Source organism: Cinclus cinclus, chromosome 29 (assembly GCF_963662255.1).
Source record: "Cinclus cinclus chromosome 29, bCinCin1.1, whole genome shotgun sequence".
NCBI lineage: Eukaryota > Metazoa > Chordata > Aves > Passeriformes > Cinclidae > Cinclus > Cinclus cinclus.
This window is the reverse complement of record NC_085074.1, coordinates 1439167-1460974: the sequence shown is the minus strand read 5'-3', so window position 1 is coordinate 1460974 and position 21808 is coordinate 1439167. Positions and strand designations below refer to the sequence as shown.

At 60.5% G+C, this 21808-nt stretch overlaps 4 protein-coding genes and 1 non-coding gene across 7 annotated transcripts; 4 read left to right on the top strand and 1 right to left on the bottom strand.

Annotated features, from left to right (window-relative positions):
• Positions 1-277: 277 nt before the first annotated feature.
• On the top strand, positions 278-7832 carry TGFA (transforming growth factor alpha; the record flags this gene model as incomplete). The annotated part of the gene is made up of 5 exons (XM_062510747.1): positions 278-308; positions 4033-4086; positions 6558-6672; positions 7444-7593; positions 7727-7832. Coding segments are annotated over exons 1-5 (456 nt in total), but the record flags the coding sequence as incomplete, so codon positions are not given.
• Positions 7833-10540: 2708 nt separating this feature from the next.
• Positions 10541-13817, top strand: FAM136A (family with sequence similarity 136 member A). The gene is made up of 3 exons (XM_062510592.1): positions 10541-10638; positions 12922-13062; positions 13629-13817. Exons 1-3 carry the CDS (start codon positions 10552-10554, stop codon positions 13815-13817), a joined length of 417 nt encoding a protein of 138 aa, XP_062366576.1. The 5' UTR covers positions 10541-10551.
• Positions 13755-16627, top strand: SNRPG (small nuclear ribonucleoprotein polypeptide G). 3 transcript variants are annotated; one of them, XM_062510595.1, is made up of 4 exons: positions 13755-13865; positions 15184-15206; positions 15674-15798; positions 16465-16627. In XM_062510595.1, exons 2-4 carry the CDS (start codon positions 15188-15190, stop codon positions 16513-16515), a joined length of 195 nt encoding a protein of 64 aa, XP_062366579.1. In that variant the 5' UTR covers positions 13755-13865; positions 15184-15187; the 3' UTR covers positions 16516-16627. The 3 variants fall into 3 exon arrangements, with proteins under 3 accessions (XP_062366579.1, XP_062366578.1, XP_062366577.1); XM_062510594.1 differs by lacking the exon at positions 13755-13865 and adding an exon at positions 14833-14924 and having other exon boundaries at positions 15674-15795; XM_062510593.1 differs by lacking the exon at positions 13755-13865 and adding an exon at positions 14833-14924.
• Positions 16628-17843: 1216 nt separating this feature from the next.
• PCYOX1 (prenylcysteine oxidase 1) lies at positions 17844-21489 on the bottom strand. Its single transcript, XM_062510676.1, has 6 exons — positions 21390-21489; positions 20564-20770; positions 19746-19920; positions 19195-19406; positions 18889-19041; positions 17844-18502 (listed from the first exon to the last, which is right to left on the bottom strand). The coding sequence occupies exons 1-6, from the start codon at positions 21487-21489 to the stop codon at positions 17844-17846; spliced, it is 1506 nt and encodes a 501-aa protein (XP_062366660.1).
• Positions 21490-21595: 106 nt separating this feature from the next.
• TRNAG-CCC (transfer RNA glycine (anticodon CCC)) lies at positions 21596-21666 on the top strand. Its single transcript has one exon. It is a non-coding gene; the product is annotated as a tRNA-Gly (tRNA).
• The last annotated feature ends 142 nt before the right edge of the window (positions 21667-21808 follow it).

Sequence of the window (21808 nt, the reverse complement as noted above, 5' to 3'; positions counted from 1 at the left end):
CCCGAATGGTCCGAGGGAGCACTGGGGGGGGTCCCGGAGGGTTCCCACGTGGGGGTTGCCGGGGTGGTCCCGCGGGAGTGAGTCCCGGGGAGGGGTCCCGGGGAGGGGTCCCGGGTGCTCCGGCGGTGCCGCTGCCCGCGCCGTCCCCGCCCCGGCCCGGCCGGTTCCGCCCATTTCCGCCGGGCGGAGCCGCCCCTCGGCCCCGCAGCGGCCCCGCCGCCAGCGCCCGCCCGGCCCGGCCCGGCCCCGGCCCCGCTCGCTCCGGTGCAGCCCCGCCATGGCGGGCGGCCCGGCCGCGCTCGCCCTCGGTACGTGCGGGGCTCGGGGGGCTCGGCCCGACCCGACCGAACCCGACCCGGGGGGCTCCGCGCCCCCAAATCCCCGCCGGACCCCGCCGAGGGGGCAGCGCCCGCGGCGCCCCCGGAGCGGGGCGGTCCCCGAGGGCTCGGGGGGTTCTGGGGGCGGCTGGTGGGGGTCGGGTCCGTACGTTGCGGGAACGCGGTGACAAATCCTATAAAAATCCCATAAAAATGCCCCGCGCGGGCGCTCCCGAAGTTCGTTCCCTGTGGGAAAGGCGCCTTCGCCGCGACGCGTGAGTACGGCCGCGGTCAGACGCTTAATTAGGGCGGCTAATTAGGGCTGGGGGTTAATTAGAGCTGGGGGGCGGTGGGTGCCGGGGGGAGCGCTCCGGGTTGGAGCGGGGCGATGCCGGGACGGGAGCGGGGATGCTCCCGGGGGAGGGACCCCGGTGCGGATGGCCGGAGCTCGGCTGGCTTTGTCCCGCTGTCCCACCCGCAGCTCCGGGGGGTTCTATCCGCTGGGAAAGCGGCGCTTCGGAGCGCTGGGATTCGGGAAAGCGGCTGCGCTTGGCCCCGCTCCAGCTCCCGGCGCTGCCGCTTTGGCTCCGGCACCGCCGGGTCCCGGTGCTGCTTCTCCGCCGAGCGTCCCTCGGGGGGCTCCGGGGGTCCCTCGGGGGGCTGGCAGCTCCAGCAGCCGTGTCCCCGAGCCTTCCTCGGCTCTCCCAGAGCTCCCGTGTCTCTTTTTCTGCCGTTCCTGCCCGTTCCCGTGGCTCCAGGTCTCGTCCCGGTGCTCGCCACCCTCGGGGGGGGCTGAGCCGAGGGTTCCCCACCTGTGCGGGCGCCCCAGTCCCAGAAATTCCCAACCCGGACGGGACAGCAGCCCTGGCTGAAGCGCAGCGGATTGAAGCATCCACTTTGGGATATCGGGGAAGGGAAGGGGGAGCCCCTGCAGCTCCCCGAACCTCGGGGCTGGAGCCGAGCGGGGATCGGGGCCGGAGGGAAATCTTGGAGCAGGGAACGAACCCCAGCCATAACGGGAGACACCGCGGGGAGAACCGGAGGCTGGGAATTAGCGGGATGGAGCTGGTGGAAGAGCCTGGGGAAGGTCTGGGAGTCCTTTGGGGGCTCCTGGCGGCACGGTGAGCTCAGCGGGGCTCGGCCGGCTGGGAGAGATTCCCAGAGATGCCGGGGTGGGATGGGGCTGGTGAACCAAGCGGGGATGGGGGCAGCCCTGCTGCAGTGTGGATTGTCCGAGGGTCCAGGAGGTGTCCGCTGTCCCCACACCCGCCCTGGCCATGGAAAGCTTCCCAAAGGCCGGGATCAGGGATGAGGGCTGGGCTTTCCAGCTGCCCGTGGAGCGGAGCTGGGATGCCGAGGGGGATGGATACCCACCCATCCCGCCGGGATGAGCCATTCCCCAAAAACCCAGGAGTGGAGGCACGTTTCCCCCCAGAAAACCCCAGAATGGACGAAGCCCCAAGCCAGGGGAAACGGGGAAAGTTGGGATGAGACCGGATTCTGGATTTGCTTTCCACGGGAGGAAAATCCCTGAGATCTGTGAGGAAGCCAGGGAGGGTTCCTGCAGCTCTGCTGGGTCCCTGAGGCCGTGGAGGATCCCTGGAGCTCTGGTAGATCCGTGAAGCCGTGGTGGATCCTTGATGCCCTGGGTAGATCCCTGAAGCTCCAGTGGATCCCTGAGATTTTGGTGGATTCCTGAAGCCATGGAGGATCCCTGAATTTGTGGTGGACCCCTGACGTTCCAGTGAATCACTGAAGCCACGGAGGATCCCAAAAGCTGGGGTAGATCCCTGAAGCCCTGGGTGGATCCCTGAGGCTGTGGAGAATCCCAAAAGCTCCAGTGGATTCCCAAAGCCGTGGAGGTCCCAAAAGCCGTGGTGGATCCCTGCAGCCTTGGGTGGATCCTGAAGCTCCAGCAGATCTCCAAAGCCCTGAGTGGATCCCTGCAGCCCTGGGTGGGCCCCTGAAGCCATGGAGGATCCCTGAATTTGTGTTGGATCCCCACAGCCCTGGGTGGATCCCTGCAGTCCTGGGTGGATCCCTAAATTTGTGTTGGATCCCTGAAACTCTGGTGGATCTCTGAATTGGTGTTGGAGCCCCAAAGTCCTGGATGGATCCCTAAATTTGTCTTGGATCTCTGCAGCCCTGGGTGGATCCTTAAAGCTCTGGGTGGATCCCTGAATTTGTGTTGGATCCCCAAAGCCCTGAGTGAATTCCTGCAGCCCTGGGAGGATCCCTGAATTCCTGTTGGATTCCCACAGCCCTGGGTGGATCCCCAAATTCCTGTCGGATCCCCGCAGCCCTGGGTGGATCCCCAAATTCCTGTTGGATCCCCACAGCCCTGAGTGGATCCCCAAATTCCTGTTGGATCCCCACAGCCCTGAGTGGGTCCCCAAAATCCTGTTGGATCCCCGCAGCCCTGGGTGGATCCCCAAATTCCTGTTGGATCCCGACAGCCCTGGGTGGATCCCCAAATTCCTGTTGGAACCCCACAGCCCTGGGTGGATCCCCAAATTCCTGTTGGATCCCTGCAGCCCTGGGTGGATCCCCAAATTCCTGTTGGATCCCCAAATTCCTGTTGGATCCCCAAATTCCTGTTGGATCCCCACAGCCCTGGGTAGATCCCCAAATTCCTGTTGGATCCCCACAGCCTGGAGTGGATCCCCAAATTTCTGTCGGATCCCCACAGCCCTGGGTGGATCCCCAAATTCCTGTCGGATCCCCGCAGCCCTGGGTGGATCCCCAAATTCCTGTTGGATCCCCGCAGCCCTGGGTGGATCCTCAAATTCCTGTTGGAGCCCCACAGCCTGGAGTGGATCCCCAAATTCCTGTTGGATCCCCACAGCCCTTGGTGGATCCCCAAATTCCTGTTGGATCCCCAAATTCCTGTTGGATCCCCGCAGCCCTGGGTGGATCCCCAAATTCCTGTTGGATCCCCGCAGCCCTGGGTGGATCCCCAAATTCCTGTTGGATCCCCGCAGCCCTGGGTGGATCCCCAAATTCCTGTTGCATCCCCACAGCCCTGGGTGGATCCCCAAATTCCTGTCGGATCCCCACAGCCCTGGGTGGATCCCCAAATTCCTGTTGGATCCCCGCAGCCCTGGGTGGATCCCCAAATTCCTGTTGGAGCCCCACAGCCTGGAGTGGATCCCCAAATTCCTGTTGGATCCCCACAGCCCTGGGTGGATCCCCAAATTCCTGTCGGATCCCCACAGCCCTGGGTGGATCCCCAAATTCCTGTTGGATCCCCGCAGCCCTGGGTGGATCCCCAAATTCCTGTTGGAGCCCCACAGCCTGGAGTGGATCCCCAAATTCCTGTTGGATCCCCGCAGCCCTGGGTGGATCCCCAAAGGTCCGGTGGCACTGGGATCTGTGGGATGAGCAGCCCCAGGCTCCATCTCCCTCCCTCCCTCCCTCCCTTCGCCTTTTCTGTGCCGTTCGATCAAATCCATGAAGGAAATGGGGTCAAATCCCGGGAAAGCACAGCTGGCTGCGTGCCCTGGGAATGTTCCTGGCCGGGGAGGGGGAACCCTCTGTCCCCTCCAAGGGGTGATTCTCCCTTGTGACCCCCCCCAGCTCTCCAGAATTCCACCCGCACAGGGAATTCCTACGTTTCCCTTAAAAATCTCGGAACGGTTTTGGCGACCCTAAATCCCCGTGTGAGTTTTTTTGGGGTCAGGGTGTGGCTGACCCCCCCGTGTGTCCCTGCCCACAGGTGTCCTGCTGGCCGCGTGCCACGCGCTGGACAACACCACGGCCGCCCAGAACGGTGAGTGCCCAGCGGGAATTCCGGGCTGTTCCGGCATCCCGACCCGGCTCCTTATGGGATAACGGGGCCCCGGCTGGGTTCCTGGCACCTGATCCCCGAGGGAAAAACAGGGAAGGGTTTGCAGCCCCCAAAACCAAAGGGTTTGCAGCCCTAAAAAAAAAAAAAAAAAAGGTTTCCGACCCCAAAAACCAAAATGTTTTCAGCCCCAAAAGAAAGGGTTTCCAACCCCACAAGGGAAATGTTTCCAGTCCCAAAAGGTTTTGACCCCAAAAGAAAGGGTTTCCCTACAAGGAAAGGGCTTCCAGCCCTCCCCAAAAAGCGTTTGCAGTCCCAAAAGGGAAAGGGTTCTCAGTCCCAAACAGGATGGGTTTCAGCCCAAAGGGAAAGTGTTTCCAGCCCCTAAAAAAAAAGTTTCCAGCCCCAAAGGGAAAGGGTTTCTGACCCCCAAAAAGGAAAGGGCTTTCCAGCCCCAAAATGAGTTTCCAGCCCCACAAGGAGAAGGTTTTCCAGCCCCACAAGGAGAAGGTTTTCCAGCCCCACAGGATGAGGTTTTCCAGCCTCACAGGAGGAGGTTTTCCAGCCCCACAGGAGGAGGTTTTCCAGCCCCACAGGAGGAGGTTTTCCAGCCCCACAAGTGAAGGTTTTCCAGCCCCACAAGGAGAAGGGTTTCCAGCCCCACAGGAGGAGGTTTTCCAGCCCCACAAGGAGAAGGGTTTCCAGCCCCAAAATGAGTTTCCAGCCCCACAAGGAGAAGGTTTTCCAGCCCCACAGGAGGAGGTTTTCCAGCCCCACAAGTGAAGGTTTTCCAGCCCCACAAGGAGAAGGGTTTCCAGCCCCACAGGAGGAGGTTTTCCAGCCCCACAAGGAGAAGGGTTTCCAGCCCCACAGGAGGAGGTTTTCCAGCCCCACAGGAGGAGGTTTTCCAGCCCCACAGGAGGAGGTTTTCCAGCCTCACAGGAGGAGGTTTTCCAGCCCCACAGGAGGAGGTTTTCCAGCCCCACAAGGAGAAGGGTTTCCAGCCCCACAGGAGGAGGTTTTCCAGCCCCACAGGAGGTTTCCAGCACTGCCCCAGGCCAGCTCCCAGCTCTGAGCCTGCCCTGGCCCATCGTGCCCCATTGATCCTCCCGGGGTCAGGCACGGCAGCTCCCGGGGGAACGCGGCTCCAAGGGTCCCTGCGCTGGGATTTGGGGAATTCTGCCCCCTAAAACTGAGGTGCATGGGCAGCTCCCACCACAGAGCCCCGTTCCTTTCCCTGTGGGGCTGGAAATCCCTTCCTTTTTGGGACTGGAAACCTTTTCCTTTTGGGGCTGGAAGCCCTTTTTTGGGGGCCACAACCCTTTTTCTTTTGGGGCCAGAAACCCTTTTTGTGGGGCTGGAAATCCCTTCCATTGGGGGGCCACAAACCTTTTCCTTTTGGGGTCAGAAACCCTTTTTTGTGGCTAGAAAATGGGATGGTTCAACAGCAGCATTTGGGAATTTGGTGCCAGGAGGTTTCACAACAAAGCCCTGAGACATTCCTGGCACCCTGAAGTGCTGCCCAGAAAGGGAATCCTTTCTCCATGGATTTGTGCCCAGCCTCCCTTTTGAGGTGGGAAAAACTCATTTTGGAGCCAGAAACCTTTTCCTTTTGGGGCTGGGGAGAATCTCCCTTTTGGGGCTGGGGAGAATCTCCCTTTTGGGGTGGGAAAGGGAATGGCTCAATGGCATCACCTGGGGACAAAACCCCATGGTATTCCTGTCACCCTGAGGGTGCTGGCAGCTCCTTTCCCTATGGATTTGTGCCCAATCTCCCTTTTGGGGTGGAAAAGGGGATGATTCCATAGCATTGATAGGAAAGCATTTATGGGAAAGGTGCTGGGAGGCTTTGGTAGGTCCTTTCCCAATGGATTTGTGCCTAAACTCCTTTTGGGGCTGGAAGATCTCCCTTTTGGGTTAGAAAAGCTCCCTTTTGGGGTGGAAAATCTCCTCAAGGACCCCTCAGAAGGGGACACGGGGACATCCCAGTGTGAGCCACCCCGATGGGGACACGGGGACATCCCAACCCGAGCCACCCCAAGGACCTGGAAGCGCTCCCACCCCCCATCCCTGGCTTTAATCACCCCCGTATGGGGCTGCCATAAATCCAGGGCTCAGGAACCGGGGGTGGCTTTGAAACGCCGGCGATCGGAAGTGCCTCGGTGCCGGGATAATCCCGGAGCAGGATATTCCCTTCCCGGAGGATAATTCAAACCAGCGTGGGGTTTAATGGGAAACAGGAGCCCACTTTAACTCCCTCCTCCTCCCTTTTAAGCTCTTTAGGAAATTCCTGAGGGATTATTGAAGCAGGACCCGGCTTGGCTCTTTGGGGCGGCCGAGTCCCACGCAGCGATCCCAAAATAACCCCTAAAGCAGAGGTGTCGCGCCCGGGTTTGGGTTTGGGTTTGGGTTTGGGATTGCCCAAAAACGCCGTTTTCAGCCCCGTTTCGCTGCAGCTCCGGTGGCGGCGGCGGTGAGGTCGCACTTCAACGACTGCCCCGACTCCCACAGCCAGTTCTGCTTCCACGGCACCTGCCGCTTCCTGGTGCAGGAGGACAAACCCGCCTGCGTGTGAGTGCCCCGCGCCCCCGGGGTCACCCCAAAACTGCGGGGGGCTGGCCTGGGGGGAGCCAACTGCAGGGCTGGGGTCCTGGGGGTCCCAAAACAGCAGGTTTGGTGTCCTGGGGGTCCCAAAACTCCACGTTTGGTGTCCTGGGGAGACCAAAACTCCACATTTGATGTCCTGGGGAGACCAAAACTCCAGGTCTGGTGTCCTGGGGGTCCCAAAACTCCACGTTTGGTGTCCATAGAATCCCAAAACTCTGGGTTTAGAGTCCTGAGGATCCCAAAACTCCGGGTCTGATGTCCTGGGGTGAACAAAACTCTACATTGGGTGTCCATGGAATCCCAAAACTCCACATTTGGTGTCCTGGGGAGACCAAAACTCCACGTTTGGTGTCCATGGAATCCCAAAACTGGGTTTAGTGTCCTTGGGATCCCAAAACTACAGATCTGGTGTCCTGAGGAGACCATAAGTCTGGGCTTGGTGTCCCGGGGATCCCAAAACTCCAGGTTTGGTGTCCCAGGGTGATTCCACTGTCCCTCCTGTGTGTCCTTGTTCCCAGGGTGACTCCCCGTCCCTCTGGTGTGTCCCAGTCTTGGGGTGACTCCTCTGTCCCTCCTGTCCCAGGGTGACTCTGCTGTCCTTGTTCCCTTGTGTCCTTGTCCCTGGCATGGTTCTCTGTGCCTGTTTCTGTGTGTCCCTGTGCCCTGGTGACCCCAGGTGTCCCCAGGTGTCCCTCGGGGTACGTGGGGACACCCTGACCTGCTGTGTGTCCCCAGGTGTCACTCGGGGTACGTGGGGACACGCTGTGAGCACGCTGACCTGCTGGCCGTGGTGGCAGCCAACCAGAAGAAGCAGACCATCACGGCCCTGCTCGTGGTGGCCGTGGTGGCCTCGGCGCTGCTCGTCACCGTCTGCGTCCTGGTCCAGTGAGTCCCTGGGGACATCCCGGGACAAGGGACCCGTGGACCCTGTCCTGTCCCCGACCCCGTCCGCTATTCCCCGTTCCCCGTCCCCTGTCCCCATTCCCAATCCATTCCCATTCCATTCCCATTCCCACAGCTGCTGCCGCCTGCGGAAGCGCTGCCCTGGGTGGTGCCGCGAGCACGGAGCCAGCCAGGAGAAACCGGGGGGGCTGCTCAAGGGGGGCTCCTGCTGCCACAGCGAGACAGGTGAGGGACACCTGGGGCACCTGGGGACAGGGGAGGGACACCTGGGGACACCTGGGACAGGGGAGGGACACCTGGGGACAGGGGAGGGACACCTGGGGACACCTGGGGACAGGTGAGGGACACCTGGGGACAGGGGAGGGACAGGGGAGGGACACCTGGGACAGGGGAGGGACACCTGGGGACAGGGGAGGGACACCTGGGGACATCTGGGGACAGGGGAGGGACACCTGGGGACAGGGGAGGGACACCTGGGGACACCTGGGGACAGGGGAGGGACACCTGGGGACAGGTGAGGGACACCTGGGGACAGGGGAGGGACAGGGGAGGGACACCTGGGACAGGGGAGGGACACCTGGGGACAGGGGAGGGACACCTGGGGACATCTGGGGACAGGGGAGGGACACCTGGGGACAGGGGAGGGACACCTGGGGACACCTGGGACAGGGGAGGGACACCTGGGGACAGGGGAGGGACACCTGGGGACACCTGGGACAGGGGAGGGACACCTGGGGACAGGTGAGGGACACCTGGGGACACCTGGGGACAGGGGAGGGACACCTGGGACAGGGGAGGGACACCTGGGGACACCTGGGGACAGGTGAGGGACACCTGGGGACACCTGGGGACAGGGGAGGGACACCTGGGACAGGGGAGGGACACCTGGGGACACCTGGGGACAGGGAAGGGACACCTGGGGACAGGTGAGGGACACCTGGGGACACCTGGGGACAGGGGAGGGACACTTGGGGACAGGGGAGGGACACCTGGGGACACCTGGGACAGAGGAGGGGACACTGGGGTTGTCCCTGCTGCTGTCCCCTGCCCGCTGAGGCACAGGTGCCAGGTGCCACCCCGGGGTGTAACCGCTGCCATTCCTGTCCCCGCAGGTGTGTGACAGGCCCGGGACCACCTGGGGACCCCCAGGAGCAGCCCCACGCCCCCTCCTCTGCTTCGGATCCCTTTTGGGGTGGTTTCCCCTTTTCCCGGCGTTTTCCTGGGCAGGAGTCCAGCCCTGGGTTTTTCCTTGGCTTTTGGGGCATTTTCCCGGGATTTTTCCTTCTCCCAAATATTTGGGTTTTAAACCAAAACCCCCGCCAGGATGGGGCCTTATTTTTCTACAGAGAAAAAAACCTCGGCCCCGGCTCATTTTTGGGGACAAATCTCAGCTTTTTATTAATAATAAATGAATTTAAATCCCAGGAAACTTCCTGGTGCTGGAGCTCCAACCTCTGGCACGGCCTTAATTTCCCCTTAGTCCTCCTCGTAACCAGCCCAGAGTTTTTCCCTCTCTTTTGGGGTTGTTTTTGGGTTTTTGTTTTTGATTTTTTGTTGGTTTTTTTTTTTTTTTTTAAGTCATGGTTACTCTCATGTCTTCTGTATATGTTGCACTGAAAGTTAATATTTAATGTTTTAATTTATTTCGCGTGGTTTAAATTAATTTTGATTCCTATAAAGATGTTCTTGTCATGGCTTGGTCTTGGGTTTGTTTGTTTTGTTTTTTTTTTTTTTAATCCCTAATCCTGATAACCTGGGTTAGAGTTATTTAAGTGATGTAAAACTTCTTTTTTTTTTTTTTTTCCCAGAAAATTCATGGTTTGGGGGTTTTTTTGGGAAGGATATTTGGGAACGAGGTGTTGGATCCCATGGCTGGGAGAGGTGGGAATATTCCCAGGGATAGCTGAGCCCAAATTTCCCAGATTTTCATCCCAAATTTTGAATCCCTGATACCCCAGTAATGAACTCAGCCCCATTTTCCCAGATTTTCATCCCAAATTTTCAATCCCTGATGTCCCAGTTTTGGGCTTAGCCCCATTTTTCCATGATTTTGTCCCACATTTTCAATCCCTGATGCTCCAGTTTTGGGCTCAGCCCACCCCATTCTGGGGCAGTTTTGGATTCCTGGCAGTTTTGGGGTGGTCCTGGAGGTTTGGGGACAGTTTTGGGGTGGAGCAGAGTGGTTTTGGGGCGATTCCTGTCAGTTTTGGGATGGTTGCAGGGCGAATTTGGGGCAGTTCCCGGCAGTTTTGGGGGAGTTCTCAGCGGTTTTGGGGGGATTTCCGTCAGTTTTGGGTCGGTTCGCCAGTTCTGGGTTTCTCAGAATTTTGGTGCCGCTTTGGGGCGATCCCCGGCGGGTCCTGGGCGGGTTTAGGGCGGGTTTAGGGCAGGTTCGGGGCGGGTTTTGGGCAGGTTCGGGGCGGGTTTTAGGGCGGGGTTTAGGGCGGGTTTTGGGTGGGTTTAGGGCAGGTTCGGGGCGGGTTCTGGGTGGATTTTAGGGCGGTTGTGGGGCGGCTCTTCAGGGGATCGGGGCGGGTTTTAGGGCGGTCTTTAGGGAGGTTTTGGGGCTGATCGGGACGGGTTTTGGAGCAGATAGGGGCGGGTTTTAGGGGGGTTCGGGGGCGGGTTTAGGGCGGGTTTAGGGCCGGGTTTAGGGCGGTTCGGGGGCGGGTTTAGGGCGGGTTTAGGGCCGGGTTTAGGGCGGTTCGGGGGCGGGTTTAGGGCGGGTTTAGGGCCGGGTTTAGGGCGGGTTTAGGGCGGTTCGGGGGCGGGTTTAGGGCGGGTTTAGGGCCGGGTTTAGGGCGGTTCGGGGGCGGGTTTAGGGCCGGGTTTAGGGCGGGTTTAGGGCCGGGTTTAGGGCGGGTTTAGGGCGGGTTTAGGGCCGGGTTTAGGGCGGGTTTAGGGCGGGTTTAGGGCGGGTTTAGGGCGCAGAGCAGTCCCATGGCGGAGGCGGCGCAGGGCCGGGTCCAGGCCGCGGTGGAGAGCGCGGTGCAGGGGCTGGAGCGGGAGCAGATCCGCGCCATGCAGGTACCGGGGACACCGCGGGGACACCGCGGGGACACCGCGGGGACACCGCGGGGACACCGCGGGGACACCGGGGAGGGCTCGGGGGGCGCCCCGCGGCTGCTGCTGCACCCCCGCACACACACGTGGGTGACCCGGGCAGCGCTGGCACCGGCCCTGAGACCCCCCCCCCAAATCACTGAGACCCCCCCCCAAATCACTGAGACCCCCCCCAAATCACTGAGACCCTCCCCAAATCAATGAGGCACCCCCCATCGAGACCTTCCCCAAATCAATGAGCCCCCCCCAATCAATGAGCCCCCCCCAAATCAATGAAACCTCCCCCAATCACTGAGACCCCCTTAAATCAATGAGACCCCCCTCCATATACACCCTGAGACCCCCCCTCAAATCAATGAGAGACCCCCCAAATCAATGAGACCTCCCCCAAATCAATGAGGCCACCCCCAAAATCAATGAGGCCCCCCAATCACTGAGACCCCCCCCTAAATCAATGAGATCCCCCAAATACACCCTGAACGCCCCAATTCTCTGAGACCCCCCCCCCCCCCATACACACCCTGAGACCCCCTCGAATCCCTGCACACCCCCAGGGCACGTCCTGGGTCCCCCGCACACCCCCTGAGCCCCCCTAATCCCTGCCCTCCCCCACTGCGTGTCCTGTGCCCCCTAAATGAACTGTGCCCTCCAGGTCACCCCCTGTGCCCCCCAACATTCCCTGTGCCCCCAAAACACCCCCTGTGTCCCCCATGGTCATGTCCTTTACCCCCCAATGTTCCCTGTGCCCCATAAACACGTCCTGTGCTTCCCTCAATACATACTCTGTGCACCCTAAATACACCCTGTGCCCCCCAACATTTCCTGTGCCCCAAACACATTTTGTGCCCCTCCCAACATTTCCTGTGCCCCCCAAAACACACCCTGTGCCCCCTGAATAAATTGTGTCCTCCAGTTCACCTCCTGTGGTCCCCAACATTTTCTGTGTCCCCTAAATACACCCTGTGCCCCCCAAGATTCCCTGTGCCCTCCCTCAGTTCATCTCCCGTGCCCCCCACCCTTCGGGCACACCCAGCTCCTCCCGGGGTGCTGCCACAAAGGGGTGGGACCCTCAAAGTGACCCCCAGTGACCCCTTCTCGCCTACTATGGCCCCCCCAGCTGACCCCCCACTTCCCTCCGTGGGTCTGAGTGTGTCCCTTCCCCACCGTGTCCCTTCCCCACCGTGTCCCCCCGAGTGTCCCTCACTGTCCCCTTTTCACCTGGGAGTGTCCCCCAGGCTGATCCTCCCTCCCCATCATGTCCCCAGGGTGTCCCCTCTGACGCCCATCCCATGTCCCCAGGGTGTCCCTCTGTCCCCCGTGTCCCCCTGTCCCCAGGGTGCCCCGTGACCCCGGTGTCCCCCCCCGTGACCCCGGTGTCCCCCTGTCCCCAGGGTGCCCTGTGACCCCGGTGTCCCCCCCCCGTGACCCCGGTGTCCCCCCCGGTGTCCCCCTGTCCCCAGGGTACCCCGTGACCCCGGTGTCCCCCCCCGTGACCCCGGTGTCCCCCTGTCCCCGGGGTACCCCGTGACCCCGGTGTCCCCCCCGGTGTCCCCCTGTCCCCAGGGTACCCCGTAACCCCGGTGTCCCCCTGTCCCCAGGGTGCCCTGTGACCCCGGTGTCCCCCCCGTGACCCCGGTGTCCCCCTGTCCCCAGGGTGCCCTGTGACCCCGGTGTCCCCCCCCGTGACCCCGGTGTCCCCCTGTCCCCAGGGTGCCCTGTGACCCCGGTGTCCCTCCCCGTGACCCCGGTGTCCCCCCCGTGACCCCGGTGTCCCCCTGTCCCCAGGGTGCCCCGTGACCCCGGTGTACCCCCCGTGACCCCGGTGTCCCCCTGTCCCCAGGGTACCCCGTGACCCCGGTGTCCCCCCCGTGACCCCGGTGTCCCCCTGTCCCCAGGGTGCCCCGTGACCCCGGTGTCCCCCTGTCCCCAGGGTACCCCGTGACCCCGGTGTCCCCCCCCGTGACCCCGGTGTCCCCCCTGGTGTCCCCCTGTCCCCAGGGTGCCCCGTGACCCCGGTGTCCCCCCCCCGTGACCCCGGTGTCCCCCCCAGTGTCCCCCTGTCCCCGGGGTACCCCGTGACCCCGGTGTCCCCCCCGTGACCCCGGTGTCCCCCTGTCCCCAGGGTGCCCTGTGACCCCGGTGTCCCCCTGTCCCCAGGGTGCCCCGTGACCCCGGTGTCCCCCTGTCCCCAGGGTGCCCTGTGACCCCGGTGTCCCCCCCGTGACCCCGGTGTCCCCCTGTCCCCAGGGTGCCATGTTCCGCTGCAGCGCGCGGTGCTGTGAGGACACGGCAGCCTCCATGCAGGAGGTGCAGCGCTGCATCGAGCGCTGCCACGCGCCCCTGGCCCGCGCCCAGGCCATCGTCACCACCGAGCTCGAGCACTTCCAGGTGAGCACTGCCACCGGGACACCCCCCCCGGGACCCTGGGCAGGACCTGAGTCCCCAAATCCCTGCAGCCCCTGCACGTCCAGTGCCCCTCAGTCCATCCCCTGTGCCCCCTAAATGCATCCTGCACGCCCCAATGCATTCCCTGTGCCCCCCAATCCATCCCCTGTGCCCCCCATCCCTCCAGTCCATCCCTGACCTCCCCATATACCCCAACCCCCCAGTACACCCCTGCCTCCTGGTCCTCCCCTGTACCCCCAGTCCCTTCTACCCACCCAGTCCATCCCTGACCCCCTTCATGTCCCCAGTCCATCCTAGTGTCCCCAGTATCCCCAATGTCCCCAGTGCCTCCTGAGCGCTCTGTCCCCCCAGTGCCCCCAGTCCCCCCAGTGCATCCTGGTGCCCTAGTCTCTGCTGTCCCCCAAGTCCATCCGTGACCCCCGGTGTCCCCAGTCCATCCCAGTGCCCCCTGCCCCCCCCACCACCCCAGTACCCCCAGTGCCTCCTGTCCCCCCAGTGCCCCCCAGTGTTCCCAGTGCCCCCAGTGCTGCTGACCACGCTGTCCCCAGGACCGCCTGAGCCGCTGCTCGCTGCAGTGCTCGGACCAGGCCAAGGACGCGCTGGACTCGGGGGGCTCGGAGCCGCGCGTGCGGGGCCAGCTGGACGCGTGCCTGGCCACCTGCGGGGACCAGCACCTGCGCCTCGTGCCCGCCATGGCCAAGAAGATGCGGGAAGGGCTGGCCAACATCCAGCACTGACACCGGGGACACCCCCGGGGACACCCCCGCGCGCTCATTAAAGGCCAGGTGGCACCTCCCAAAAACCGCGGGTGCTGCGGGGGGAGCCGGGGGTGATGGGGGAGAACTGGGGCGCACTGGGGGTGATGGAGGCACTGGGGTTGATTGGGCACTGGGGGGTGGTCAGGGAGAATAGGGGGGCACTGGGCGTGGTGGGGGAGAATTGGGGGGCACTGGGGGAACTCGGGGGCACTGGAGGTGGTGGGGCACTGGGAGGTCTGGCAATGATGGGGGGCCTGGGACAGTGGGGGGCTCTGAGACAGTGATGGGGGGAGCAGTGAGGGGACACTGTAGGTAAGGGGGACACTGGGGGGTGCTTGGGCACAGTGGGCGTGCCCTGTGCAGGTGCGGGGCGACCTAGGTGTGTGCTGGGCAAGGCTTGGGGTGTGTGCTTGGTCCCCAGTGTGTGCGTGTGCACATGGGGACCCCGAGAGTGTGCAGGGTGGCCATGCACACCTGCACTCACACAGACACATTCGAACACACGCGTGGGAGCGTGTGCAGGGTGGCCATGCACACCTGCACTCACACAGACACGTTCGAACACACGCGTGGGAGCGTGTGCAGGGTGGCCATGCACACCTGCACTCACACAGACACATTCGAACACACGCGTGGGAGCGTGTGCAGGGTGGCCATGCACACCTCCACTCACGCAGACACATTCGAACACACGCGTGAACGCAGGTGCACATCCGCGGTCACGGACACGTGCGCACATGTGGACACACGCACGACACGTGCACGCACCGTACACTATGGAGGCCATGCCGCCGTATCTCCCCCTGTAGTCGCGCATCTTCCCCACCGCCTCCTGCTTTCCTCCCCATCCATCCCGCTACTTTCCCCCCCTGTTTGCGCCGCTACTCGGGTGAATGCGGTAGGGAGCCGCGGGCCGCCATTGGCTACCGGGGCGGCGCGCGAGGAAGCGGCGGGAAGGCGCGCGCGGCTCCCATTGGCTGGCGCGGGCAAGCGCACGGCGCACTGACGTCAGAGCGCGGCGTGCAGCAGAGACGGGCCGGGGGCTGCGGGCGCCATGAGCAAAGCGCACCCGCCCGAGCTGAAAAAGTGGGTCTGGAGGAGCTGGGGCCGGGCCGGGGCTGGGCCGGGGGGCGAGGGCAGCCGGCGAGATTGTGGGGGGAAGCGGGCACCGCAGCAGCGCGGTCCGCCGCTTGCCGGAGTCCCGGCGTGCACTGCGGGGTCCCGGTGTCATGGCGGCGGGGGCGGGGGGGGCCCAGTTCGCCCCGGTGTCATGAGGGGATAATGGAGGGCGGTCTCTCGCCCCGTCCCCACCCGCCGGTGCTGACCCGGTGCCATCTCGTTGCAGGTTCATGGACAAGAAGCTGTCGTGTGAGTTCTGGAACTGATCCCACCCCGATCCCCCTTGCGGTGCCCGGGGGCTCCCGCCTGCCCCGATCCCCTTCACGGCCCCCAGCAATGCCCGGTCACGGGGACCCTCCACAGCTCCGCTTCCCCCTCATGGGGGATTCCTGAGCCCCTCGCCCGGTTCTGGGGACCCCCGCCCACCCCTCTCGATGCCCAGAGAGGGAGTCCCGACTGCCGGCCCTGCAGCAGGCCCTGACTCACAGCTCAATACTTAAAATTCTAATTAATTTAAAACATAACTCATTGATTTAACTATAACACGAATTGAAAAATCGCTCTTTTCCCCTTTTCCTTACCCATTAATGCGTTGTGCTTAATCCTTCCATCCATCCATCCCCCCCGTGGGTCCTGCTCCTTCCAAGCCACAGATTTGGGGGAAGTCCCTGCAGTTTTGGGAATTCTCCATCCCTAACACGTCGGGTTCCCCGCAGTGAAGCTGAACGGCGGCCGGCACGTGCAGGGCATCCTGCGGGGCTTCGACCCCTTCATGAACCTGGTCATCGATGAGTGCGTGGAGATGGCACCGGGCGGGCAGCAGAACAACATCGGCATGGTGGTGAGTGCCACTGGGAGCACTGGGAGCATGGTGGTGAGTGCCACTGGGAGCACTGGGAGCGTGGTGGTGAGTGCCACTGGGAGCACGGTGGAGCCATGTGTGCAGAATGAGCAGGAAGTTTGGTGAGGGATGTTTGGGATGCGTCAGCTGGGAAGCACCCAAGGCCCCAGGAGGGGCTGAGGGAGCTGGGAAAGGGGCTCAGCCTGGAGCAAAGGAGGCTCAGGAGGGACCCTGTGGCTCTGCACAACTCCCTGACAGGAGGGGACAGCCGGGGGGATTTGGGATCTGCTCCAGGAAACAGGGACAGGAGCAGAGGGAACAGCCTCAGGCTGGGCCAGGGTGGACAGCAGCAGGAATTTCTCCATGGAAAGGATGCTCAGGGATTGGAAGTGCCCAGGGGGTTTGGAGTGGCTATCCCAAGGAACTTCTGGATGTGGCACTCAGTGCTCTGTGCTGGTGAAAAGGTTCAACTCAGTGATCCCACAGGTCTTTTCCACCCTCAAGGATTCTGGGATTCTGTGATCCTTGGGGATTTAGGGTTAAAATCAGTCCTTTCTCATCCTTGTGGGGGAATTCCAGCCGATTTTTCAAGGATTTTTGGGGAAATAAACTGGAAGTAAGGAACTCTTAGATCAGAGGTAACAGCTCTCACTTTCCCCCTTCCAGGTGATCCGAGGGAACAGCATCATCATGCTGGAAGCTTTGGAACGAGTATAAGCCCCAGGAAAACCCCAAATCCCGACCCACCAGTTCCCTTCCCTCATCCAAGACGACGCTCACAAGTGTACAATTATTTTGGTTTTGCTATTAAATCAGTTTTGTAATGGTTGACCTAGCTCAAGCCTTTCTCGCATCACTTTTTGGGAGCTGGGTGTTAATTCTGCTCCCAATCCCAGGAAAACTTTAATTTAAGTGCCTGTTAACTTTGTGCTATTTTTGGTGGTTTTCTCCTTAAAAAACACTCAGGTTGTTCAGTTCTTTATTGACTCTTTCATACCTCAACACAGTGATGGATATTTGTGGGTTTTCCTCTTTCCTACCCATTTTGGCAGCTCCCAGTTTCCACCCTGAGTAATAATTCCTTGGCAGAATGTTCAGAAAAGTTGGGCCAGAGGGATGGACAGCCAAGGAGTCAATATTCCCAGCTGGAGGGCACTTTTAGGGTCAATATGGCACTTTTAATGAATTCCCTAATCTCAGACAGGGATAAATCAAGGAGTTTGAGGAAAACTCAGGAATTTGCTTGACAAAAATGTCCCATCTTACTTGGGAACACGTCACTGCTCCTGCTCCCTCCAGAGTTGGCCAAACAGCTCCCAGGTGGCACCAAGGCAGGTCAAGATGAGATATTAGGTAGAATTTTGTCCTGGAAGGAAGGGTTGTCCAGCCTAGGTCAGTGGTGGAGTCACCATCCCTGAAAGTGTCCGAACAACGCATGGACACAGAACTTGAGGACATTGTTTATGTGAACATGGTTGGATTGGTGGTTGGGCTTGAAGGTCTTGATCTAGAAGGTTTTAATGATCTTGAAGGTCCTGAAGGTTCTGATGTTCTTGAAGGTCTTGATGATATTGATAGTCTCGAAGCTCTTCCAACCTTAAGGATGCCATGGTCCTACGGAACACCTCCTTGGAGGGGCAAAGCACAGAGTTCATTGGTGTTAATTACTTGGCTGTTAATTGGCTGTCTTGAAGGTCTAGATCCTGAAGGTCTTGAAGATCTTGAAGATCTTGATCATCTTTGAAGTCTTCCAACTTTAAGGATGCCGTGATCCTACAGAAGACCTCCTTGGAGGGGCAAAGCACAGAGTTCATTGGTGTTAATTACTTGGCTGTAAATTGGCTGTCTTGAAGGTCTTGATGATCTTGAAGATCTTGATGATCCTGAAGGTCTGGAAGATCGTGAAGATCTTGATCATCTTGAAAGTCTTCCAACTTTAAGGATGCCATTATCCTTCGAAACACCTCCTCAGAGGGGCAAAGCACAGAGTTCATTGGTGTTAATTAACCCGGGGGGGGGGGGGGGGGGGGGGGGTGGGGGTGGTTTCAGAGCTCCGTTTTGAGCTTCTCGTGCAGGTCCTCCTGGTCGACACTGGTGCTGTGGCCGTGCCAGCGGTGGAAGGCGAGCAGGGCGGCGTTGCGGGCTGCGATGGCGCTCATCTCCATGGCGCTGGCGGCGCGCTCCAGCCCGTTCAGGTAGTACAGCTGCTCGTGCAGGATGATGGGAGGAAACTTCTCGGGAGGGCTGTACTGGGGATACGCCAACCACGGCTTCACCTTCACCGAGTCGTAGGAGGAGAAGAGCAAATTGAGCTGTTCCTTGGTGAGCTCTTCCTTGGAAAACACCTTCCAGACGGCCGACTGCAAGGGCAGCTTCCCACCCGCATCCGTGTCCCCCACGGGGGACACCACGCCCAGGCTGTTGATGAACAGTTTGGGGTTGTCCGTGGTGAAAATGGCCCCCAGGTGAAAAGCCTGGGGGTCGCGGTAGCCGAAGAAGGAGGCGTTCAGGCGCCCGTGCACCAAGGTGGTGACGGTCTGGTGGTAGGGATTGGGGAATTCCGGGATGGGAGGGTCGAAGCTGCGGAAGGTGATGTTGGCCATCTTGCGGCCGAGCGGGGCTGCGATGATGACGATGTCGTACGTGTCCCCCGTCAGCCCCGAGGACGTGTTGTAGGTGACCTGGTAGAGCTTCACTGGGTCCCCTGCAGAGAGCAGCTCAGTTATCCTAATCCATGCCGGGAGGGAATCCTGACTGTCCCTGGCATTTCAAAATGCCACCACATTTGGGTTTATAAATTTGTGCAGCTGGGTTTTGAGCCCTGTTTTCATGGAATTGTGGAATGGTTTGGATTGGGAAGAATCTTACGTGGCAGAGACACCTTCCTCTACCCCATCTTGCTCCAAGCCCCATCCAGCCTGCCCTTGGACACTTCCAGGGACATGCAGGGACAGCCACAGCTTCTCTGGGAATTCCATCCCAGCCCCTCCCTCACAGGGAGGAATTTTCACTTTGAAACCCCCAAGGGGCTGAGATCAGTCTCCAGTGTCACCGTCCCCTCCCCACTGAAAGGAATTCAGCCCCACTCACCACCACGCCTGGCTCTGGTTTTTGGCTCTATGGACACAACGGTTCCCGGGATAACCTCGGCCTTGGAGGAGTAGATGAGGCCAGAGCAGACAAGTTTGTTCCCCCCTTTCACAGACCAAAGCCCCGATTGCACCCCGGCCAGGGACACAGCACCTGCAAGGAAACCAGCACTGTCACAGCACGGAAACACTGGAAAAACAAACTGCAAAATCAGGGGGGATAAACATTCCTTTGGGACACAGAGCTTGGAGCTTAGGGAGCAGTTACCCCAACACCCAGGATGGGAGGCTGCCTCCAAACACTCACCTACAAAGCCATTGATGGTGACCCCTTGGCCGTAATTCACCCTCATGGCTGGACAAACCACCTCATTGATGAACTTCTGGGAGAAGCCCACTTTCTGCATGGCCTCATCAATGGTCTGGTTGAGCAGCCGGGTGAAGTCGTTGCCTCCCAGGGCGTGGAGCAGGCGCTCGTTGCTGCTGAAGGCGTAGTCGTGCATCTGGTACCGGTAGATCCTTTAATTGCAGACAAGAAATTGTCTCTGTTAATGAGCTCTGTGACCCTGGGAGCTGCAGGGGATCTTACGGGGTGGCGTGGTGGCAGCAGCAGGGCAAGGGCCTGGAAGGACAGGACAAAGTGGGAAGGTTTAGGTTGGGTACTGGGGACTTTTACGAGGGCGGAGAGGCCTTGGTACAGTTTTCCCAGAGAAGCTGGGCTGCCTTATTCTGGAAGTGTCCAAGGCCAGGCTGGATGGAGTTTGGAGCACCCTGGGATAGTGGAAGGCATCCATGCCCATGCAATGAGGTGTTTTTAAGGTCCTTTCCCACCTTTTCCACCTCAGGACCCCAACCCACCTCATGAACTTGTCCAGGATGTCCTCCACCCACATGGACATGCGCAGGGGGTTGAGGCCATAGTGCCAGAGCAACTTGAGGAGGTTGATGAAGGACCAGCTGCTCTCCTCAAACACAAATTCCTCTCCGTTGTAAACGCCCGCGAGGCTGCCCTGACCTGAGGCGACCGAGAGGCCTTTGGGAAAAGGACAGAAAATGGTAATTTAGGGAAAGGTGAGGCCATTCCACCTCAATTTTAACTTCCTGACATAACCTGGCTTTGTGTAACAAGGGTGAGTGATTGAAGATTGGAGTCCCAAAGCATGGAAAGGGGAATGAAATAGCCCTCGATCATGGGCCAGGGAGCGACTGGAGGTGACTTTTGGACTTTTAAGATGCCATTAGTGGGTCACCTGTGGGGAAGGGCAAGACCATTCCCGTTGGGATGTGGGTTTCCTTTGCCTGGAGTGAGGCCGGTGTAGCACAGGAGGCATGGGGGAGGTGATGGGGGGCTCTTTGGGAAGGAAAATGGCCTGTGGGGAAGGGATACTGGAGAAAGGTGATTACTAGGGAAGTCTATGGGGGAAAAGAAAGGGAATTGTTGGGGAAGAACATGGGGGGAATATTGTGAAAAGAAGGGGGGCTATTGGGAATGAAGTGAGGTTACTGGAGAAGGATATAAGGGCTACTGGGGATGGATAACGGGCTACCAAGCCTTGTTCTTTCAAGGGATGTCCCTGAGCAGAGTGGGACACAAAGAGCCACCAAGGGGAATAACTTTGGAACCGAGGGACAATTTTGGGACTGGGGGACACCAGGGTAGGGGGGTCCCTGCTCACCCAACTCCTTGACAAAATGCTTCATGTGCAGATTGAGGGGGTGGATCACAGACCCCCCTGCCTCATAGGTAGCCCCCTCCATGTCCAGCGTGTCCAGCCGGCCGCCCACCGCTGCCTTCTCCAGCACGTGCAGCTGCACGCCACGGCCGAACTTCTGCCGCAGGAAATACGCGGCGGCCGAGCCACCGATCCCACCGCCCACCACGGCTGGGAGAAACGGGTCCGGTCACCCTCACACCCCCACGAGCCCCCACTTCTCACCCTCCCTCCCAGAGATCCCTCACACACCCTCTGCACCACAGATCCCCTCAAGGGAACCCCCTCAAAGATCCCTCATGGCCTCCTCATCCCAATCCCCTCGAGAGATCCCCCCTCGTATCCCCTGCCCCTCAAAGATCCCTCACAGGCCCCCCCCCGACTTTCAGGGACCTTGAGGGGTCCCCCCATCGCACCTTCCTCACAGATCCCCTCAAAGGATCCCCCTCACACCCTCCTGACCCTCACAGATCCCTCAAGGGACATCTCCCGGTACTCCCTGACCCACTTGGCTTCCCAAGACACATCCCCTGGAGCACCCTTAAAGGATCCTCCCCTCACGGATCCTTCGTCACGGATCCCCTCAAAGGATCCCACTCGCACCCCTCGCCCCTCAGATCCCCTCAGTTTCCCCCCCAGATCCCATCAAGGGACACACCCCATACCCCCTGTGACAGATCCCCTTAAGAGATCCCCCACTCAACTTTCCCCCTCACGGAGTCCCCCTCGCTGACACCCGCCCTCCCTCACACAGCCCCGTCGCCATCACGCTCTCCGTCCCCCGCCGCACCGATCCTGGAGGGCCCATCGCGGAGGCTCAGGGCGGGCGGGCAGAGCGCGGCGAGCAGCAGCAGCAGCGGCGGCGGCAGGAACCGGCGGAGGCCCGGCATGGCGCCGGAGAGGGCAGAGGGCGATGGGCGGGCCGGGAGTGCGGCCCGGGCAAGGCTGCGGGTGTCGCTGCCATGAAGGAAGCCCCGGACACGGGCGGCACCACGCGCGCCGCTGGTGTAGTGGTATCATGCAAGATTCCCATTCTTGCGACCCGGGTTCGATTCCCGGGCGGCGCATTGGTGTTTTTGAATCATCTTACCCTGAATTCCACAGTCCTTTATTTTACTTTACATACTTTACTTTTAATTACTTTAGTTTAACTCCTTCGTTTTCATTTTCCTGCCCTTGTAGAAGATACCCCCTTTCTCGGTGCCCGCA